General features: G+C 40.3%; 1 protein-coding gene across 2 annotated transcripts in view; it reads left to right on the plus strand.

Annotated features, from left to right (window-relative positions):
* Window positions 1-17,451, plus strand: part of LCP1 (lymphocyte cytosolic protein 1) — an 86,332-nt gene extending 68,881 nt beyond the window's left edge. For both annotated transcript variants that reach the window (XM_033949805.1, XM_033949806.1), the window contains exons 11-16: window positions 102-180; window positions 3,503-3,617; window positions 7,828-7,961; window positions 8,221-8,344; window positions 12,079-12,203; window positions 16,005-17,451. In XM_033949805.1, coding sequence (XP_033805696.1) covers window positions 102-180; window positions 3,503-3,617; window positions 7,828-7,961; window positions 8,221-8,344; window positions 12,079-12,203; window positions 16,005-16,137 — 710 coding nt within the window. In that variant the 3' untranslated portion in view covers window positions 16,138-17,451. The remainder of the gene's footprint in view (window positions 1-101; window positions 181-3,502; window positions 3,618-7,827; window positions 7,962-8,220; window positions 8,345-12,078; window positions 12,204-16,004) is intronic.
* Window positions 17,452-23,815: the final 6,364 nt, after the last annotated feature.

The following is a 23,815-nucleotide window of genomic DNA, read 5'->3' on the forward strand; positions in this document are numbered from 1 at the left end:
TCGAATGGTTGCTAACATGGAATATTCCTTTAGTGATATACATTAGGTCTTGCATAATTAGATCATTGACATTATTGACTTTTTTGCTAATATTACTTCAGGTGAAACAAGAGAAGAGAGAACATTTAGGAATTGGATGAATTCTCTGGGAGTGAATCCACGTGTAAATCATTTGTATGGGTAAGAAAGAATCTCCTAGCTATTGATACCTATAAAACACAGGGCAGTATCCATGAAATATAATGAGATCACCTCACAATACATAGCAAGACTGGATTTAATGGGAACACAACTCTCTAATTCTATCATCTCGTGCACCCATTTTCATGAAGATTGAATTCTATATATTGCGCCTAAAAATTGCTGTCAAAATATCCACCTAAGCGCTATTTTATAAACAGCGCTTAAAGATGGGTGCTGCTCACAGAATAGAGCATTCACTTCAGGAGCCAGACCAAACTTTAGGCACGACTGTGAAAACATGGTGCAAAACCTTGTGCCTGAAGTTAGGTGTGGATGCCCCGTAATCTATAATTATGCACATAACTTTGACAAACACTCCTAATTCGCCCACGACACTCCCATTTCCGCGTCTCCTTTTTTGCCATGTCTAAATTTACACACATAAATTTAAATCAGGAAGCTGATTTTCAGTGCTAATTAGCTCATTATTCAATCAAGTTGCTTGCACAAACTGTGTGCGTGCCTAAATTTGCACATGTGACTCAAAATGCAATTTATAGAATTTGGGGTTTAGTGCACAAAATTGTGCAAACAGGCTATAGAATACTACCAGACAGTTACACATATAACTTAATTGTTAAATTGGCATTATCAATAATTGGAGTTAATTGGTATTCTACAATCTTATGGCTTAACACCTCATCTGCGAAACTGCTAGGGGTGTGTGGACATGGGAGGGGCATGGGGGGGGTCAGGGATGTGCCCAGCACGTATGCACTAAGGCCCATATTTTCTAAACATGGCCTTAACTTAGATGCCGGTAGGTGCCCCACTATCGCCTATGTTAATTCCAAAATGCCAATTAAAACAGTATTTAAAAGAATTTCAAGGCAATGGAATCGCACCTCTGGAGGCGCCTACTAGCACCATTATAGGCGTGACGAACGCTGGAAGTGGTGTGAGGCGCTAGTAGATTTATTTATTTAAAAACCGATTACTCGCAAACATCCAACAATTCTGAGCGAGTTACAGTAAAACATACATAATTAAAACAAATATTACAAACAACCAGTACAAATTAAAATAATTATATCATTAATAGCCACAATCATCATATCAAAAACTGCATCATATGAAATAACATTCTTCCAGACTCAGTTATTTACAAAAAACATTTCCTACATAACATAGGGGTCCTTTTATTAAGGTGCTAATCGGTTAGCACGTCTTAATAAAAGGACCCTATAGTTTTTATCATTTTCCTGAATTGAAGTAATAATAATAATAATAATAATTTTATTCTTGTATACCGCCATACCCGTAAAGTTCTAGGCGGTTTACATCCATTAAATTAAGGTCCGTGATAGCACACGGATTTACAAAATTTTGATAAAGATACAGGCAATGAAGGTGGGGGGGGGGGGAACTTTTTTGAAGGGATTAGGTCGGGTAAGAGATAAGTAGACTAGAAGCACTCTTTATTTCCAATAGCAATGTGTTCCACAATATTACTCCCTGCACAATATTACTTCCTGCACATGCTTTACTTGTTTTATGGATGCCTGGTAGATGTTTTATAGATGTTTGGTAGATGCCTCTGGAAGCACAATACATGTCAAAGGTAGGTGCAGGAAATGTAGGCCTTGAAAACACTGGCCTACATTTCTGGTGCCTATCTTTGCTGGAGGAGCGATTCTCTAAATGGCGTCATCATGTGACTGATACATGATCAAAGGCTGCTTTTAAGGTGGCTTCTGACAGCAGCTAAGGCAAGAAAGAGTATATTTCTTTTCCAAGGTTAGGTTCAATTAGTATCACATATATAACCTTAGATACACATATTTTTTCCGTTTAGGACCTCAGCGGTGCAAGCTGTGAGAGCATTTCATTCACAGAGTTGTTTGCACTAAAGTCTTCATCGGTCTTATTTTATATTTTTTTTTATAAATTCTTTTTCTTATTTAAGTATTTTAATTATAGAAAAGTTAGAAAAGTACTCATCTCTTTTAGAGAAGCATAGCAGGGGCTCTTCAGCAACATAGGCTAAGTTTCGCCCAGGGGGCTTTATCAAGGTATTTTCCCCTTTGTTATGCCGGTTCCATGAATACTGCCGATAGTGTGTTTTTTACTATCGGCAGTATTCATGGAACCGGCATAACAAAGGGGAAAATACCTTGATAAAGCCCCCTGGGCGAAACATAGCCTATGTTGGTGAAGAGCCCCTGCTATGCTTCTCTAAAAGAGATGAGTACTTTTCTAACTTTTCTATAATTAAAATACTTAAATAAGAAAAATAATTTATAAAAAAATATATAACATAAGACCGATGAAGACTTTAGTGCAAACAACTCTGTGAATGAAATGCTCTCACAGCTTGCACCGCTGAGGTCCTAAACGGAAAAAATATGTGTATCTAAGGTTATATATGTGATTCTGACAGCAGCACCATTTAGAGAATCCTGGCTAAAGTTATAGAACACTGTCAGTTACACACTTAACTGACAGGAGTTAGGTGTAAACACTTACACTAGCCAGTGGGGTGGACCACCCTGGGAGCAATTATGGTGGGGGCCTCTCCTTTTCACCTCCTTGCTCCTTCCCACTTCTCCCCCACCATGCGCATGCCTTCAATTCCCCGCCCCTCTAAGAACACATGGCATAGCCTTACTGGATCATACCAATGTTCCATCTAGCCCAGTATGCGATCTTCACGGAGGCCAATCCAAGTCACAAGCACCTCTAGCTCTTCTCTGGCGAGCAGCAGCTCCAACCTGCTACTCGAGCTGGCCTCAGTGTTCCCCTATGACGTTACTTCCGGTTCCCGTGACTAGGAAGTGATGTCAGAGGAAGAGCCGATGCTGGTGTGGGCAGCAAGTTAGAGATGTTGCTTGCGCTGGGGGAGCTAAACAGATACCGGGGAAGGGAGCATGTGCGGCGGAAAGTGAGGCAATCAAGTGGGTGAAGCAGCGCCTTCCATTCTCACTATACCATTGAGCTAACGTACGTGCTCGTGCCTAAAGTTAGGTGCAGACTAACATTAGTAGTCGATAACAGCACTTATGCGTAATTAACACTGTGGCCTCAATTCTATAAATGGTGCCTAAAAAATTTCACTGCTGAAAAAAATAGCACTGACTGCTATTCTATAAATGGCACTCGACCGTGTCTAATTTTAGGCATGGCCATTTAAGTAATGGAAAGTCTGTGTTGGGTTGTGCTTAGAGCATCAGTTGGACTTAATCTGGCCTTGATACATTCCTACAAATTTAATCATACATTAACTTTACGAATTTCAATGTATTGTCTATTTCTACTTCAGGGATTTACGAGATGCACTTGTGATCTTCCAGCTGTATGAAAAGATTAAAGTTCCAGTAGACTGGAGCAGAGTGAACAAAGCACCCTATCCTAATAGGGGTGGCAACATGAAAAAGGTAAAATTATGATTCAGGAGTTTTTTTTGCAAGATGGCCCACTGCAATTGTTACCAGGGCTGTAGCAGATATAACAATGCCTCCTTTGTAGTTTTTCTCTTTATTCATCCCTATTTAGTAAAACAATGTGTTTGTAATAAAGAGTGACTAAATCGCTTGAAGGTTCTGTTTTTACCACTGAGAGAGGGAAATGTAAGTTTTAATTTTTGAGACCTTCTGGCAATATGAGACCTATGCACATTCCAGTCTAAAGGAACCAAAGTGATGAAAATGCCAAATAAGATCTTAAATGCAATGCAAATGCACTTGAATTGAATTCTGAGATACACTAGGAGCCAATGTAGTTCCTTGAGCAGAGGGGTCACGTGATCGAATTTACTCTTACCGAAAATAAACTTAGCTGCAGTATTCTGTATTAGTTGAAGTCTCTGCAGACTAGCCTTTGAAAGGCCCAAATACATTGAGTTACAATAATCCAACCTTGACAAAATGATTGATTGAACCAATACTGAGAAATGTTGCCGATGAAAGAGTTCTCTCACTCTTCTCAGAACACTTCTAATCCGTCTTTGTCCAAGGTGGCTCACAGTATCACATACACATTTCAGGTTTGCACATCTTAAAAAGTCACATACATCAGTAAAAATCGTAGGATTATATCATCTGAACCTTTAAATTACCTCTCAACCATTCATCTACTACCATTTCTTCACAATAAAGCAAAACAGATCTAATTACCTGAAAAAGAAGATGATATTCAGAAAATTGAATATTAACTTAAAAAAGCAGGATATTAGCTTAGAACCTGCACAAACAGATGGGTCTTAAGCAGCTTTCTGAATTGCATTAGATTTTTACAAAACCAATATAGCACCAAAAACAAGCATATAAAAACATAATATAGACCAAATGAATGCATACAAAATTAAAATCTACAGCAAGAGAATAAGGGCACATTTTCAACAGATAAACATAAAGGGGCATCTGAATAACTCAGCTACAAATTTTTCCTCACTGCAGAAAGAATCTTGAATTTCAAAATGTGTGGCGCGGTGGTTGGAGCTACAGCCTCAGCATCCTGGGGTTGTGGGTTCAAACCCCGCGCTGCTCCTTGTGACCCTGGGCAAGTCACTTAATCCTCCATAGCCCCAGGTACATTAGATAGATTGTGAGCCCACCGGGACAGATAGGGAAAATGCTTGAGTACCTGATTGTAAAACCGCTTAGAAAACCTTGATAGGCGGTATATAAAATCCTAATAAACTTAAAGAGAAGCTCACATGGTCTGTAGGGTGTTCCTTTCTGTTTGAATGCTACCATGAGCCCAATCACCATGCTGGGGTTTTTTTTTTTTCCTATGTGGGGACATGACACCAGATTTGTTTGCATTCACGACCAGCATTGGCTTAAGGCAGTGTTCTTCAATGCAAGACTTGGGGGCAAATGGTGGCTCCTGGAGACCTCTGCAGTGGCAGGCCCAGGGGCGGGACCAAGGGTCCAGATTTTCATTCCAGAAAATCTGGTAACCCTAACCCCCTCTTTTATAAAGGTGCGCTATGCTTTTTAGCGCATGCTAAATATTATCGCGTACTCAACACGCGCTAAACGCTAACGCGTGCATGTTATCCTATGGACGCATTAGCGGTTAGTGCATGCATTGATTCGGCACACACTAAATCTGCGCTAAAACGCATAGCGCACCTTTGTAAAAGAGGGCCTAAGTTAGGCAGCTAGCTCAGCTGGCTGTGCCAATCTAGGTACCTAACTTTAGGCGTCATTTATAGAATCAGGGCCACTGTGCCTAAATTTATTTAAAAATTTATGACCTGCAGCATCCCAAAATTTTGCGCGGGGTTCAATAGAACATACACACACATACAAAAAAATCAAAACAGGCAATCCCAAAAACTGCAGAAACAACAATAAAATAATGTTAGCCTTCAAGAAAAGGCTTGCTTAAACAAAACTGTCTTCACAAATTGTAAACACACTTGAAGATCCCTTAACATCAGTGGGCAACACATTCCGTAAAGAGGCACCTTATATGGAGATTATTGCGTGCCAAAGAGTCAAATGGACCACAAACTTAAATGATGGAATTTCAAGCAACAATTGGCCTTCAGCTCCTTATATAGAATCTGGGGGTTGTTGCACATTTACCCTTGTGCACACATAAGATTTTTATTTTTGAGTATTTTTGAGTATGAAACACTGCTGCTGCAATTTCTCAAGTCTGTCACTACCAAGAGCCCCACGTATGTCTCATCACGCGTATGAAATAGCTAGTTAAATAAAGAAAGAGGAACATATAAGTCATTTTACAGGAAGACAAATCATTCTGTGTGGCTATGTGGAAGTAGTTTAGATAAAGAAACTACCCACTAGGAATATGCATTTGTTAGTGTATATCTGGTTCATTAGCATGCCTTTAAAAATAAAAAGAGCAATTCTATAAAACAAAGTGTTCAAGGATGTGGGCCCTCATGTACATGTAAATGCACAATAATATACCATTCCACGGATTCTATATAACCCACCTCATCTTGCTCCTGGTTACAAAAGGTAACCCAGACCCCTATTAGTGGTTTCACAGAAATACCACTAGGGGTCAGCCTTCCATATAAGGGCAATCTGCTCTATGTCTTCTGCTCACTCAAATCATTTGTGTCTTAATACAAGAAAAGGGACCTAGTCTAGTCTTAGAAATTGAGTTATTCAGCTGGCTAAATAATCAAAAAGATGCTGATTCAAATGCAGCACAAACAAACCAAAACTGCAGACTTGTACACGGTGCAGGCAAATTTTATTTTGACAAATAAATCTTAACTAAAAATCTTTTACCAGGCGAGGGACCCAACACGGTCCGTGTTTCGGACAACCTTCATCAGGGGTCCTAATAGGTACAAATACAATATTAACACAACCATATAAGAAATAAATAGTAAAATAATAAAATATTGTATTTTATGATGATCCTACTTGTGCTTATGATAGATGTGTGGAAAATAGAAATATGTGGAAAGGGAAAAATGAGTAAGAGAGTGAAGAAAAGAAGAGAAAATTCATGCATAGGTAAAAGCGTATATATAAATATAAAAAATTTTTCTGATTTTAATATGCATAAACATACTGAATGAATCTAAATGAAAAACAAATAGATATAAAATATAAAATATAAAATTAGACCAAGGTTAACCAAGTGTAAGAGAGGGGGGAGTGTAAAAGTAATATGGGAAAAGGTGAGAATACCTAAAAAGTGATAAGGACAAAGAATGAGAAATGAAAAGAAAGAGAAGAGAGATAAAATTGTAAATATGCAATACATACCATGGTGATAAAGAAAAAAAGAAAAATATAACAAAAATGCCTGGAAAAATAGCTATCAAGGGACATAAAAAGAAAACATATAAACATAAAATAATTTTAAATATATGTCAAGACCAGAAGAGAAAAATAATTAAAAATAAACAGAGTATGGTATATTACTAATAAAATATAAATATAAATTAGTGATAAGCAAACAATCATCATGAGTCTTCATATAATTTCCATCTGAATAAACAAACAATCATCATAAATCTTCATATAATTTAAAAGGTCATGAATACAAAAATAAACAACAATAATTTTAAAACCAACCTTCCTTACAAATGATATCTGTAATGTGCAATTAAAAACAACACAGCCGATAGATAATCTAGAAATGCCCACCACATTATACTAAAAGATGTAAATGATGTGAAATATAAAGACTCCCCAAAAGGCTATTACAAAATGATACTTTAAATAATTAATTGCAGCAAGAGAAATCCAAACGGAGATACAATTTTAAGGCTAGCTGCAGAGAATTCAAACCTGCAATTGTAGATTAAAAAAAGGGGGGGGGGGGGCCACATGAATTGGAAAACACTGAGCATTTGCCTAAAGGTATAAGGGCAACAGCCAAATATATGAAGGAAAAAAAGAGAAGAAGAAAGGAGAGCACACCACATCTTTCTATCTTTTCATTTGCCAGAGATATATCATTTCAATTAACAAAACTTTTTCGTTATAAATAGAACCCAACTGACATTGTTGCCTCATTTCTCAAGTAAACGTGCACTAAGACTTGGTACCTTTCATTAGACTGTGACACATTTTATTTCCTATTATCTTATAAGTTTGAATACCAGCAGCATACCACATGTCATTGGCTTCGTTTCACTTACAGCTTGAAAACTGCAACTATGCTGTTGAGCTCGGAAAGAATCAAGCCAAATTTTCACTGGTTGGCGTTGCTGGTCAGGATCTGAATGAAGGAAATCGAACTCTGACACTGGCCTTGCTCTGGCAGCTGATGCGGAGGTATTGGAAAAGCTGTTTACTGCCCTCTACTGAGTGCTCACTTTACTAAAGGCTTAACTTATGGGACAGCGACATCATAGCCCTGGGCATTTGGCACCCTTTAGTCCTGGCACCCTGTCCACAGCCTCACCTGGTCCATAAGTTAAGTCAGCCCTATGTTTGCAAAATCACCTAAATGTAAAGCCCCACGTAGTGGGATATATATAACATAGCAATTGTGGGCCTATTAAGTTGAGAACCAGAGCTTGTTTGTGTTAAGGTACACACTGAACATGCTGGAAGATATCGGGGATGGAGAGAAGGTCAACGATGACATAATCATTAACTGGGTAAATGAAATCTTGAAAGAAGCTGAGAAAAGCTCCTGCATCTCCAGTTTCAAGGTACATTCTAAAACATGACATCTTATTTTATAGGCAAAATTCCCAGCCTGTGTAGAGAAGAAAACTCAGGCATTATGTAACAGTGACACCTATGGGTGGGACCTAGGATGCATGCTCACTGAGGTTCAAAGAGAGCTGAAATGTGTGCCCCCTCCTATTAATTGTTGCTGTTGATCCTATAATTGATCTCGTGTTATCTCACATTCTAACAGCGAGAGTGCCCTTGATGGACAAGAGCAGTAATTTGATAATGCTTACTCTCTTTGGTTGCTCTCACATTCAGCATACAGTTCTCAGCACCAACTGGGCACGCCCCTGCAAATTCTACAAATCCTGAGATCCACAAGCAAATAAATTAGATAATTATAACACGATTTTTGTTCCTGAGCAGTAAGTGTACTTTCCTAATTGCTCATGCCTAAAAAGGATAGAAAATGTCTATTTCTATAAAACTTTGCTTTTGTGACCAGGATAGTCAAATTTTGCAATTTATCTATTTAAAATGTGAAAATGCTGAATTTTCATCTTTTTATTCTTTTAACATCATAAAAAGCAGCATATGAATCACAGTTAACATGTATTTAGATTGAAGTTGTACAAAGATGACCACAGAAGATTTAGAAGTGAGTAGTTTTTCGTGATTTGCGATTATATTGTAAGTCACTTTCATGTATCAGCTCCCAGATATAGTCTCCCATCATGTTTGCATTATATTGTCTTTGGTAGCGCTCACCTTGCTCTTCTGAATATGCGACCATGTTCTTCTTGAATGTTTCAAGATGAGTATAAAGGATATGCACTTTGAGAGACATCTTACAAACCATTTTACTGTAATTCACCAGATTCTCAACCAAATCCATGTAGTTTTTGGCCTTGTGATTGCCCAGGAAGCCTCAAACCGCTGTGACAAAGCTGTTCCAAGCTACTTTCTTCTTCCTAGTTAGCTTTTTTATCTCTGGTCCGACGAAGACATCAGACAGATTATGGAAGATATCATGAAGGTACTTGAAGGCTTCTGACTCCTTATGTGGAGCTCTAACAAATTGTTTCATTAGGATATGCAGTAGTGGCATCAGCACCTTCTGGGGATCCACCAGAGGTTCCCATTTGATGTTATTTCTCCCCACACAGAACTTGGTCCACTATGGCCAGCCCTGCCTTTAGTAGTGTGCCTTTGTGTCCCTGCCATCCCAAAGGTAGAGATAGCAGGGAGACATGGTAAAACCGCCTTGGAGACACATTAGGAATGCCACCATTTTGATTTCTCCAATGACTTCCCAGCTGTACTCATCATACGGCACCTAGTAAGGTCTTGATGTTTACAACACAGGTACACTGAGTGAGTCAGTGGAAGAGATGGGTATTTGTTCCTGTTATGGAGCAGCACGGCTTTGATGCTCCTGCATGAACTTTCAATGAAGAGACATCACTCTTTCAGGTTAAAGGTGATTCCAATTGCCTCAAACAGACTGGGCACATTGTGGCAGAAGCAGAGCCCATCTTGATGAGTGGAGAAGGTGGAAGAAGCTTGGTGACGCTTCCTCTGATCTGTGACTTGCACACTTTTATCTGACAAGTTCCACTGCTTGAGCCTAGACATCAAAAGCTCGGCACTAGACTTGGAGAGACCAAGATCTCTGATCATGTCGTTGAGGTCTTTTTGGTTTGGATAGAATGGGTTTCTCTCCTCAGCTGCACCACTGATATTGTAAACTGGATCTACAACCTCTCCTTTACTCTATGACTTGCTGCTCTTTTCTGAAGCTGCTCTTTCTCTTTGGGGGAGTGGTATTGGGAGATCAGGGCAATGTGGCACTGGGGCGATGGATGAAGGAATATCTGGATATGTGATTGCAGAAGCATACTTGCCAGTTCGACATTTGGAAGGTTCCACCATGCAGAAGTAGCAGTTGCTTGAGTGGTCAGTGGGTTCCTGCCAAATTCTTGGTAAAGCAAACTTCATGGCTCTTTTTTTACCTTAGTAAAAGGGCCCCTAAGTTTACTCAGCTTGGAATCAATCTGGAATGTTCTGCAAAAAAAATGTAAATTTCAAAATATCAATGTCCTGATCGCAACAGCAAAGTTTGAGGGGAATGATAGACATTTTCTATACTTTTGTGGCATAGGCAATTAAGAAAGAACACTTATTACCCAGGAACAAAAAAATAAAATTGTTACATAGTGTAATGAGCTGTTAATCAATAATTGGCTGTTAACAAGCAATCATTGATGTTTATTAACACTAATTTGGATTTCTGTGTGGATCTGTACCCAGATCTAAATCCTTATGCCTAAAATTGGGCACAAATCCCAGTGCTAAGTGGTATTTTATAAACGGCGACCACGTTTGAGCTTAGTACTCATTTTTCTGCTATGTTTTGGCGCTTTTAAGGGCAATTCTACAGTGTATAGCAGTGGTTCTTAAACCAGCCCCAATCACTCAGGTTTCAAGATATCCCTAATGAATATGCATGATGCAGATTTGCATATTATAGTGGTGACAGACTTGCAAATCTGCGTCATGCATATTCATTAGGGCAGGGGTAGGGAACTCCGGTCCTCGAGAGCCGTATTCCAGTCGGGTTTTCAGGATTTCCCCAATGAATATGCATGAGATCTGTTTGTATGCACTGCTTTCAATGCATATTCATTGGGGAAATCCTGAAAACCTGACTAGAATACGGCTCTCGAGGACCGGAGTTCCCTACCCCTGCATTAGGGATATCTTGAAACCTGACTGATTGGGTTTAAGAACCACTGGTGTACAATACTAATAGCACTTTCTGCACGTTACGTGCACACTTTCCCATGAAATGCTGGCAAGGCACTTAAGCGCTATTCTGTAATGGTGTGCATAAATAGCACAGGGCATAAATGCAAGGGGACATGCACATGAACAGAGCACTGGCAGGGCTCCCATTTAGACACGCAATTTAGGGACTATGTGGACATGGAAATGTCGGGCACGACAGCCGGGTTCAATGCAAGGCACGACAATGCTAGGTTGTGCCAGTATTCTCATACAGAATTTGGATGCCCAGGTGTGGTGTACAGTAGGCTCTGACCACGTGTTTTCAGGGCCCCTCGATGGAGGCACACAGTTATAGACTTACCCCTTTTGAAATCATGGGCTTGGAAGCTGCATTTCGAAGAAAAACTCCTTGCAGAGTTTCTCTTTGAAAATCTCATGGTAGCCAGTTTAGCAGGGATAATTTTTATCCATCCTACTCTGCAGGTAAAATTAGGTTGCACAGTGAACATCATGCATACTCTCTTCCTAGGGTTCCCAGACATCTGGATTTCCCCGGACATGCCCTCTTTTTGAGGACATGTCCGGAGGTCCGGACGGCTTTTCAAAACCAGGCACTTTGTCCAGGTTTTGAAAAGCATCCCAACATAATCGTGTCGGGAAGGGGCATCCGTGCATGCGTTGATGCTGTCTGGGGCAGGGCTGGAGGACAGAACAGAGAGGGAAAGAGGTGGAACTGGGTGGACCTGGGGGCGGAGCCATGGGTCTGGATTTTCCCAAAGGAAAATCTGGTAACCCTATCTCCCCCCCCCCCCCCCCCCCCCCCCCCCCGCCAAAAAAATAGAGGCCCTGGGAAAATTTTAAAGGGTTTATTTCCATGGGTAAACAGTTATGTACCCATAACAGCTACTGCTTAGAAAATGATAATATTTTCCTTAACATCTTGCTGTTTCACATGTGTCTTTTTCATGTTTTTTATGTGTAGGACAGTAGGATTAGCACAAGTCTGCCAGTCCTGGATCTCATTGATGCTATTCAGCCGGGTTCAATCAAATATGACCTTTTGAAAACAGAGGACTTGAATGATGAGGAGAAACTCAATAATGCCAAGTATGTTCAGATCACCTAACTTTGTAATAGAAGTAAAGCAAATCATGCAGTGACCTGGGTCCCTCACGTGGACTATTTACTGCTTTCATGCCACTTTCACATTCACATTAGAGAATGACACGGGGAAAAATTCTGTCCCCGTCCCCGCCCTGTCCCCGGACCACCATCCTCTTCACCGCCCCGTCCCCGCCGTCCCTTTCACCGCCCTGTCCCCGTCTCTGCCGTCCCCTTCACCGCCCCGTCCCCGTCCCCGATGTCCCTTTCACTGCCCCGTCTCTGTCCCCGTCTTCAGCGTCTTCTTCTCTCCATCTCCCCACCCCCAGCACCCTTCACGCGGTCCAGCAGCTCCTTCCTGCCAGCCAGCCGTGCATTTCCCTCCCTTCCTCCTTTTCCCTTACCTTTTCTTGTTGAAACTGGCGATTTCCATAAGGCTATGAGCTGTATTACAGCCGGAGCCTTGAAGTCGCGTCGGGTTGCCTGCTAGAAAAGCCTCCTCCGATGCAACCGGAAACAGGAAGTTGCATCAGAGGAGACTTGTGCGGTTGGGGCAAAGCTTGCAGGAATGGGGCAGGAATAGGGACAGTGACAAAACTCTCAGGGACGGGATGGGGAAATTGAGTTCCTGCGGGGACGGAGAAAAAGTTGCCCCCATGTCATTCTCTAATGTCTATGACTGAAATCTCAGATTATTTAGTACTGTATAACCTGATATTCAGTGCAGATTATACATTTGCTGATGGTTGGCGAATACATAACTTGATTGACTTTTGGTGCTTATGTGGATAAAATTGGTCCTTTAAGAGGGCGATCCAAGATAGTGCTCTGAGGGAGGGAACATATGCCAAAGGTCCGATAAAGGAATGCAAAAATGATAATTTACCCTTCTATGCAGAGCTGGCTCAAGGGACTGTAACATCCTGAGCTAACTTTTACATTGACACCCCTTCCCTATCTGAGATCTGGTAGCTTTTCCCTCTCTAAAGTTGTTCCCTCCATTTGTGAATAATGGCACCAGAATCCCAAATCCCAGACCAGTGCCTTTCCGTAACCCCTCTCCCAATACCCCTGTCTAAAGTGTTCCCCCCCTTATGAATAATGGCCCCAGAATCCCGAACCCCAGTTTAGCTTCTTTCTCTAATGCTTTCCCCCTACACACACACCTGCAAGGGAAAGGGAAGAGAAAAGGAGAGATGTTGGGCCTAAATTTTGATGCCTTGAGCCAGTGCCTCTTCTGGCCCAGCTTTATGTCTGCATTAAGCATTTATTTAAGTTATTTTTACTGTATACCACCTATCAATGGAGGTTGTCTAAGTGGTTTACATTCAGGTACTTAAGCATTTTTCTGTACAGTTTATTCTTGAAATTATTATGTACAGTGGATAATAAATATTTATTCTTACCATTTATTCTTAACAATACTCCAATTGAAATCGTTCCCAAATTAAAAATCTTAGGAGTTATAATCGATGACAAACTAGAATTCAAAGACCATATCAACAATATAGTTAAAATATGCTTCTATAAACTACGCTTAATACGATCCATTTCCAAATTTCTTGAGCCCAAATCACGCAATATTTTAATTCATTCATTAGTAATAACCAAAATGGATTATTGTAATTCTTTACTGCTTAACATTACTCAAAAAGAAAAACGACGTTTGCAAATTATTCAAAACACTGCTATCAAATTGATTTATAACGCCAGGAAATATGATCACGTAACACCATTACTTATTGACGCTCATTGGCTCCCTATTAGCCATCGCATAATGTTTAAGGTCTTGTTACTTATATTTAAAACCTTGGTTAACAATGAACCTCAGTTTATATCAAAAATGCTAATTCCCCACAGTTCCGCGCGTGCACTCAGGCCATCTTCTCAAAATTTACTAGTTGTTCCCTCTTTAAAAATAATAGGCACACGAAGATCAGACATGTTCTCTGTAATTGGTCCCCAGTGGTGGAACTCTTTGCCCCAACATATCAAAAACGAAAAAGATATCCCTTCTTTTAAAAAATCCCTGAAAACATACCTTTTTAAAGATGCTTTTAACGTTTAAACTTTCTTGATTTTATGATTTTTCCTTTTAATATTACCTAGTTTCCTTTTGTTTTTCCCTTATATGTTTTCTTGATATAACAGTTGTAACTTTTTACCCTCCTTCCCCTCCAACTAATGTCTGTCCTGTCTTAATCTTAATGTTTATTTATTTTGTATTTATTTTTAATTCTATCCAATTTTATAATTATGTACATCGCTTTGTAATCAGATTTAGCGATTCATCAAATATTTAATAAACCTTGAAACCTTGAAATATACCTGGTTTGACTGCACACGTGTAAATATTAGATGCAGTGATATTGGGTTCCATTAGTATTCTATAATGAAACCTGGGCACCAGGCTGCTACCGCACATTCTTGGGGTGTCTAAATGAAGACCAACTGTAGAATTGCCTCCTTAATGGTGATATCTGTATAATCATCAGTATTATCATCAGCCTTAGGTATATTCAGCTATGCTAGTTGAATTGGTTGTGGTTTGTAACTTTAGATGTTGGCCAGCCCCTTTGAATATTGGGTGCTATGGAGGCAATGGATGCCAAAAGTAGGGAAAAAAAGAGAATAAAATAAAACAACAAAAAAGTAGAGGCAAACCAATAATGAAGTTAAGAGGTGATAGGCTCAGGAGTAATCTGAGGAAATACGTTTTTACAGAAAGGGTGGTAGATGCGTGGAACAGTCTCCCGGAAGAAGTGATGGAGACAGAGACTGTGTCTGAATTCAAGAAGGCATGGTATAGGCACATGGGGGATCTCTTAGAGAGAGGAAGAGATAATGGCTACTGCAGATGGGCAGACTAGATGGGCCATTTGGCCTTTATCTGCCATTAACTCTCCTCTTCTCCCCTCTTAAATTCAATCAATTTGTACCTCGCTTAATCTATTGTAAACCGCATAGAACTTAATGGTATTGCGGTATATAAATTGTTATTATTATTATTGTTATAAACATATATATCAATGCATGCTAAAATTATTTTAAAAATTCCATTTCCTAGCAATAGCCCACAAGAGAATTTATGCCACCACCCCCTCCTACATAAAATCCAAGCTTCCCATCTACACCCCCATTCGCACCCTCCGCTCAAAATCAGAAATACGCCTATGCATTCCCCCTGGAAGGTCCCTCCTCTCAGAAACTGCCCGCAAACGATCCTACAGCCACTTCATTCCACATCTCTGGAATCAACTCCCCCCTCAACTCAGGCAACAGAACTCTTTATTGACATTCCATAAAATGGTAAAGACCCTCCTCTTCAACTAAAGGTCTCCCTCAGTCTACACCCCCCCTTAAACCCCACCTCTTTCTTCTCTCCCCTGTTTAACTTCTCCCTAAATTTCAGTATAGTCCTCTCTTAGTCTGTACTCTGATAAATTGTATCTAAACTCAAATAACTTGTACTAAACTAATCTACTTATACTAAACTAAACGACTTATCTAAACTAAACTGCTTATACTTAAACTCTACTCCTAATTTGCCATATACCCCCTGTATTTAAATACTGCACAGTCTTGTATGTCCAAACATTTAAACCTATTGTACATCTTATTTGTCTAATTACTTCCATTGTGTATGTTTACTTGTAGACCGTTCTGAGCTACTGGGAGGACGGGATATAAATCTAAATAAATAAAATAATAAATAAAATATTTATATAGCTTAGGTCCTCACCAAGTCTAAATCCGGCACTGGCTATCTTGCCTTTGAAATTTTACATACCTTAATTTTTCTTGCAGGTATGCCATTTCCATGGCGAGAAAAATTGGAGCCAGAGTCTACGCTCTTCCAGAAGACTTGGTGGAAGTGAACCCAAAAATGGTCATGACAGTCTTTGCTTGCCTCATGGGAAGAGGAATGAAGATAATTTAAAGAAAAACAAATTTGGAAGTATTAGCAACATGCTAGATTCCCACATGACTGGATCCATGCTCAAAAAGAAAGCCTACATCTTTCCCCTAGTTTTCTTTGGTCAAGCTTAGCTGTTGAACAGTGCTCTTCTAAAGACAACACTTGATCATTGAAAATGTGTTGAATGAAATTATCCTTTGCATCCTTGTTCATCAAAGAGACTCTTGTCTAGAAAAATGAAAAGTTCCTATAGTTGGTGTCAGGGTGTTGAGTTCTGGAATATGTTTCTGATAATGTTCCAAAGAATCAGGCTTCCATTATGCTTTGTATCAATGGCTACAGTATTAAATTCAGTGTATTCTTGAGGGAAGAAAGCATTTATTATTTTGAAGGAGAATCAAATCTAATCTAATCTGCAATTTCTTGGTTGCTCTGTGCCTAACAAGGTTCAAGGCAATTTACAAATCGAGAGATTAACAATGTGGAGATTAACACGGTATTTAGGAGTACATAGTAAATATAGAGCAAATAATACTGAGAACTATTGAAACATGATGCAGATAACCTGTTCATGTGCTACTTGATTTTATTTAACTCCCATGTTCTTGCTTCCAGTGTATACTATAGGGTTACCAGATATCCGGATTTCTCTGGACATGTCCTCCTTTTGAAGACATGTTAGGGGGTCCGGACAGCTTTTCAAAACCCAGCACTTTGTCCAGGTTTTGAAAAGCCTCCCTCAAAATTGCCGTCAGGCAGGAGGGCAAAGCAATCATGTCACACACACGTGCTTGTGTGCAACGTCATCGCGTCGCATACTCGCATGTCCTCCTGCCTGACTAGAGCAGGCAGCAGGGGGCAGGGACGTGTGGGTTTAGGGCGAGATTGGGGCGTGATGGGTAGAACTTGGCAGGCCTGGGAGGCGGGTCTAAGAGGTCAGGATTTTCTGAATGGTAAATCTAGTAACCCTAGTGTACTAAGATATGCATAAATTGATATTCTGAACAATGAAAAACATCCCTGCTTGCCAAAATAGAAATGTTTTCGGGTCCCTTTGCTACTGAAAGACAAAGTGACCGAATTCTGTCTTAGTGTGCCATTGGTAGTGGGTGCTCTATGCTCTCTAACCCTTTTCTCCAACTCTACCTTCTACCTCTCCAGTCCAGTTGCTGTGCGATGATGAAAGCCTCAGGAAATAACAACTGGAAAATAGTGACTAAATATCTCTGTTTTGAATATCTGCCTCTAACGTGTGTGTCTGTTGATTGTTCTGATAGATTACTGTATCATGTCGCTGTCATACACCCACAATAAAGTCACTTAGTCCTCAATTGACTAGTCTCCTGTGGAACAATATTCTTGCAGCAGTTTATAACAAGATAAATCATTTGCTGGATACTTTGCCAGCCCAGCCAGAATTCAGTCCACCTGATGTTCAGCACTATTTAACCATCCAGGAATGACTCCTGGCCAGTTAAATAGCAAATCCAGCGTGAGATGGCCGCTGAATATTAGCACTTAGGCCCTGATTCTGGAAGTGGTGCCAGAAGACAGGCAGCGGTAGGTGCCCTACCACCGCCTAACTTAATTGGTTTAATTGCCTTTAAGCAACTCAGTAATTGACTGCGTTGTTTAAAAGCAATTCAAATCGCATTAAATAAAAGTTAGGTGCCTGCCTACATTTCCAGCACCAGAATCTCATCTATGGAGGTGCCTACCAGTGTTTAAGGTTGATAGAGGCGTGGTTAATGCCGAAAATGACCTCAGGCGCCAGTAGGCACCTCTGTAGACATGATTCACATCAAACATAGGCGCTGGAAATGTAGGCCTTCAAAACCCTGGCCTACATGTCCGGTGCCTATGTGCTTGATTGACATGCAATTGGCACCAGTTTTGGAGGCGCTGGCTGCAGAATCTGATCCTTAGTGGCTTGCTGGATATCTTGCTTGACTTACCTGGCTATCCACTAAATTTAAAGCACTGGCCGGCTACGTTTGGTGCCCAAACTAGGCTGCTTAAATAGCTGGTCTGTCTTTGGCTGCCATAAACTTAGCTGGCCAGTGCTGAATAATTACTTGGCTGGCTACATTTTTAGAGACCAAAAATAAGACTGGATATTCAGTGTTGGTCACTGGAAATGGCCTGGCATTGAATATCCAGGCTCAGCACTGACTGCGGGAGTCAGCCTGGCTAGCTCCTGTGGTCTGAATATATAAGCTTTAGTGTGTCCCCACTTTCTTCAAGAAGTTGTGTGGTTGGGTGTGTGAATGATGGAGCGCAGCTCTGGTGGGAAGAGAAAAGTGCATAAAAGAGAGGCCTGGAGCAGCATGGAGCAGCAGACAGTATGGCTGTCAGGGTATACAAAGCAGATAATATAAACAAATCAATAATGAAACCTGGCAGTCACCGTCAGTGGCTGGTTGTGATGGAGGTTGATGTCTGGCAACCTCCATCAACTGGTGAGGGAAATTAGTGAGGGAGGTTGGTGTCTGGCATCTTTGCACTGTGCGCCCCCCAACTCTTCCCTGCCACTTGAGCACCCCCGCCCCCTGCATACCTCTTGAAATGTTTGCGGGTGTGAGCACATCTTCCACCTGCTGCTCGCGTTGGCTTTGCCTTCCTTCTGACATCATGTCCTGGTTCCATGACCAGGAAGTGATGTCAGAAGGGAGCAGGGGCCAGCACGAGCAGCAAGTGGAAGATACTGCTTGCGCTGGCGAACATATAAAGAAGTATGGTAGTGATGGTGGTGGGGGGGGACAGAGAGGAGGAGAGGTGCTGTTGTCGGCGGTGGCCCTCATGAAGGCAGCAGCCAAGTCAGTCTACTCCCCTGCCCCCCTTACTACATCACTGGTTACTGTATTTCTTTCTCAAATGCTGGTCTTGGTGCTACAGTACATACATTCCATATCCTTGCTTGTACAGTCAGTGTTGTTTAATATACTGCAGATGTAATATGGTGACTGCTGGTAAACATACAAATAGCGGTGCTATGTATAGTTTTAGGCTTCTGCCCATGCTTCATTCTTATTATGCCCAGGCACTATACAGCCCTGGATTAACCATTAAGCAAAATAAACACATGCTTAGGACACTAATGGAAGGGGACACCACAGAGTTATTTCTCCTTTAGCTCTTTCACTGCGGTCTGCCACATCCATTATCTAACATGAATTTCAGTGTTTTTCTACATATGTTTTGTTTTGTACAATAATGATAATTTTCAGCATGTAACGAGTCTTAATGTCTTGTCAGTTAAGCAATGGAAGGGCCAAGAGGCACCATTGTTGGGCTGTACTTAGGGGATCACTTGGCCTTAATTCAGCACACTTGATAATCCCCCCCAATATTCAGCAGGACTTAGTTGGCTGGAGATTTTTCCCGGCTGGGCTAAGTCCCATTTGGCTGGCTATCTACCGATATTCAGTGGGAGATAGTTGGGCTTGCCAGCTAGCCCAGTGACAGGTTATGTCGCCTAACATAGCCGACCACCGCTGATTTTCATTGGCTGGCTAAGGCACATGGCCAGAAAGACTCATCTAAAAAGCAGGTCTATCTTTGACCATTTTGTCTTAGCCAGCCAACTGTTGTAAATCAGCTTGGCCAGCTAAGTGCTAGCCTCCAAACTTTGCCTCATATATTCAATGCCAGGGCCGGATATAGCCCTGGCAGTGAATGTCCAGGCTCGCTGTGGGAGGTAGCTGGGCTACCTTGGGCCTAATGCGTCTCCTATCCTGGTGCACTTTACTCAGCACTTAGTAGTTTCCCCTTGCAGCAGCAAACTTCAGTCTAGCACCAGTGAAGGATGACTTCTTCATTCTCCATAATTCTCCTACGGTCATGATCCCAGTGCTTTTCCAGTACAGTGGTGCTGTAATGTTTCCAAAGTTTCCAATGGATGAAATGTGCCACCTTGTGGTGCCTTTCTGTATAGAAATGTTCTGCCTTTGGACCTTCAAAGCCAGCTACGAGTGATCATTTCAATTCTTTCTTACAGCATCTACAGATGTCTTTTGTATTGCATTTTTTTCTATGTTTTCTGTAAACCATTTATCTGTAATCTGTTGTTCTGGGTTGCAACTATCATAACAACATAAGAATTGCCATACTGGGACAGACTGAAGGTCCATCAAGCTCAGTATCATCTTTAGGGATCAATTCAGCTGTTTTGCACAATGTTATAGGGAGCATTAGCAGTAAATTTGAGAGACTTAGATTATACTCCAAATATCCTGACTTATAAGTAAGCTTCATTATTGTCATGGTATGTGCAAAAATAACCACCAAAATGCCCTGCTCAAAAACACAGAGCAGCACCTACTATATAGAGTAATATGCAACACTTCAACACATATTCATTCATATCCAGTTGCCTACCTTGAAAATTAAAGAGCTCAACCAGAGGGAAGGAAAAGCCTCAGATTTTCAACGGGAGTTATATAGAGAAATTCTCCAAACTTCCTAGCTCAGTCACTGGGATAAAAACCTACCCTCTGGTGCTCAAAAATCTTTACATGATTACAAAAATATGCCTAAAACAGTATAAACATTTCTCCAGTTAAGCAAACAAAAGACAGTCAACTTTTTCTTTTATCAGTCCATCATGCAGAAGTTTCAAAACATTCCTTTGGCCATCAGACATCCATCAAATACTACATTTCAAAAAACTTTTATACTTGCTGTGATTCCTCTACACCTTTCACCTAGAGTCTCCCAATAAGTCTTTACAGGCTTTCTGCTCTCTGTCTTAACAGACTTTCTGCTCTCTAATACTGACAGTGTTTCGCAGCTACCAATGCCGCTGCATCAGAGAAATTACAACTTCTAATCATTAAAGATAGTCTCCAGTGCAACTCCAGTGCAGTCTTCTAGCCCCAAGCAAATGAAACTTCTCTATATACTTCCCATTGAAAACCTGAAGCTTTTACTTCCCTCTGGTTGAGCTCTTTAATGTCCAGGGTAGGCAATTGAGTACAAATGAATATGTGTTGAGGTGTTGTATATTACTCTATATAGTAGGTGCTGCTCGGTGTTTTTGAGCAGGGTATTTTGGTGGTTATTTTTTCTCTACTATCCCAGTTGGATGTGCACAAATAAGCCATTTGGAGACATTGCCCTTAAAAGTGCCAGCACACCCAATATTGAGCAAGTCACTTCACTTTGTAAAAGGAGAAATAATCTGCAATGGGTTTAGCATACTCAGTCATACTGATGAGTTAACTCCTATATGTTCTACATAATGAAAAAGAGAAAAAAGTCCCTTCACTGGCTCTGAGTCTTCCTGCAATGGCAGAAACAGGAAGTTGCATCAAAGGAAGCTCTCAGGGCTGGCAGAGGAAGTCTGCTTGAACTGCAGATACTACCCGTGACCCTGGCAAGTACAGAGATATTTGTAACAGACCAGTTAACTCTTCCAGCCCCAAGAGCCTTCCTAGAGCCACAGAACTAGGAAGTTGCATAAGAGAAAGCAGGATGCGGCTGCAGGAAAGCTTTAAGAGCCAATGGAGAAAGCCTTCTTGAATTGCAGATGCTGCCCATGACCCAGGCAAGTATAGCAATGCCGGAACAGTTAACTCAAGATTAAAAATTTTAATTTGAGACTAACTAGAATTACATTTTTAATCGACCAACAGCCCTAATAAATAGGCAACATCATAGAAGTGATAAGTGTTAGCTTCTGGCAAGATCTATGACAAACATTTATATTTGAATCGGTAGCCATTTGGATCAATTATGTGCTGTGTGTCATCTTGTCAGCAATGAATTTCTATTCTAACATCTCTTTTTGGCATATGCTTAAGGATATATTGATGTTGTGCCATAGTTCATCCTTTGAAAACATTCAGTAAGCAAACCACCCAGAAATACAAGAGTTCTTCTAGCTCTAGTTGTATGGATTTTAGCTTGTGCTGCAAGCTTGTCAAATCATCCACTTCATTGAATGTGATGTTTATGTTTATTGTAACTTTTAGACCACCCTTTGCTTTACACCAAAGCAGTTTACAATAATGGGAATAGGAAAAGAACACCATTTTTTAGGAGAGAGAGCAAGAGACGGAAGAAGACAAAGGACGCTTCATACAACCTACACACAGACAATGCAACCATCATCTATCTATACATACTGTCATCCAGGTTACTGCAATAACCATGGACTTCTAACCTTATTTTGTATCTACTCGGAATGCCAGACTGAAAAGATAGGATTTCAGAAGTGCCAAGAATCTAGAATAAGAGAGTTCACATCAAATCTCAGTAGGGAGAGAGTTCCATAAGGTCGGAAATGATGCGAAAAAAGCTAAGTGGTAGGTAACTGATAATTTTGTCATAAGAACTGATGGTAATGTTAATTGAAGAGAGATAGAGGAGCACAATGTCCATGCTGGTCTGTAAGGGATCAGAGATTGGCCAAATAGTAAGAATTCCCTGAACTTAGGGCTTTGAAAGCCAAAGTTAATGCTTTATGTATTAAACGAAACTTAATGAGCAACCAGTGATGCTCTTTGAGTAATGGTGATACATGATCATATCTACAGGCATTGGTGAGCAGTCTTATCACTGTATTTTGAATTGTTTGAAGTTTTTTCAACATAATTGTAGGAAAGCCAGTATAGATACAGTAATATCAAAGTATGATTTTAAGAAAGTTGTTCAAACAGTGGTACTCGCAGGGTTGGATTACTGCAATATTGTTTTATGGGGGATCCCAGCAACTTGCATCCATGCATTGCAGATGGCTCATAATTCAATAATACAGTTGTTGTGTGGGATTGGAAAATTTGAACATGTCACAAGAAATTCTATTGCAATGTACTGGTTGACCATGGAGTTTTGAGTAAAATACAAATTATTGCTGATGGTTTATTTGAGTTTTAATCATATGGCACCTAGGTATTTAAGCGATTGTTTGGCGCCATATGTTTCAATGAGACAATTAAGATCTTCCACAAAGGCAAGTTTGATTGTTCCATCTTCAAAAAGTCTTCACCATGAGAATACAAGGAAAAGTGTGTTTTCTTGTGCAGGGCCTATGGAGTGGAACAAATTATCTGTGCATTTATGACAGTTGAAAGATCTGCAGGAATTTAAGCAAATGTTTAAAAAACATTTGTTCTGCATCATGCATCACTTAGGGCCTCTTCTATCAAACTGTGCTAGCAGTTTTTAGAGCAGAGAGCCGCACTGAATGGCCCGCACTACTCCCGATGCTCGTAGGATGAAAGAAGAGGCCCTTAGTGTGACAGAATAACTTAAACAGTGGATAAGAAGGTATGTGTTCTGTGACATTAAGTATATTTTTTAAAATAATAATTTACTCTTAACCTTTCATTTTTGACATTGTAAACCGGACAGGTGTCCGTCGATGGTCGGTATATTAAAACTTAATAAACTTGAAACTTGTTAACTGTTGTGTGTGTATTATAATTGTTTATTGTATATGTATATTTTGTAATTCGCCTTAGATAAAGGCGGGCTAGAAATGACAATAAACTAAACTAATATTACAGTAATCTAGTTTAGAAGCCATCAGGGCGAATAGAAGAGAAGCACAGCTTGTTGTATTAATATAGGAATAAATTGAGCAAATTTTACGCAGTGAGTAAAAACAGGATCGAATTACTGAAATGATTTGAGGATAAATTATAAAAGCTGAATCTATATAGACCTTAGGTACTTCATGGTGTCTATTGACTGAATA

This window comes from Geotrypetes seraphini, chromosome 6 (assembly GCF_902459505.1).
Source record: "Geotrypetes seraphini chromosome 6, aGeoSer1.1, whole genome shotgun sequence".
Taxonomy (NCBI): Eukaryota; Metazoa; Chordata; class Amphibia; order Gymnophiona; family Dermophiidae; genus Geotrypetes; species Geotrypetes seraphini.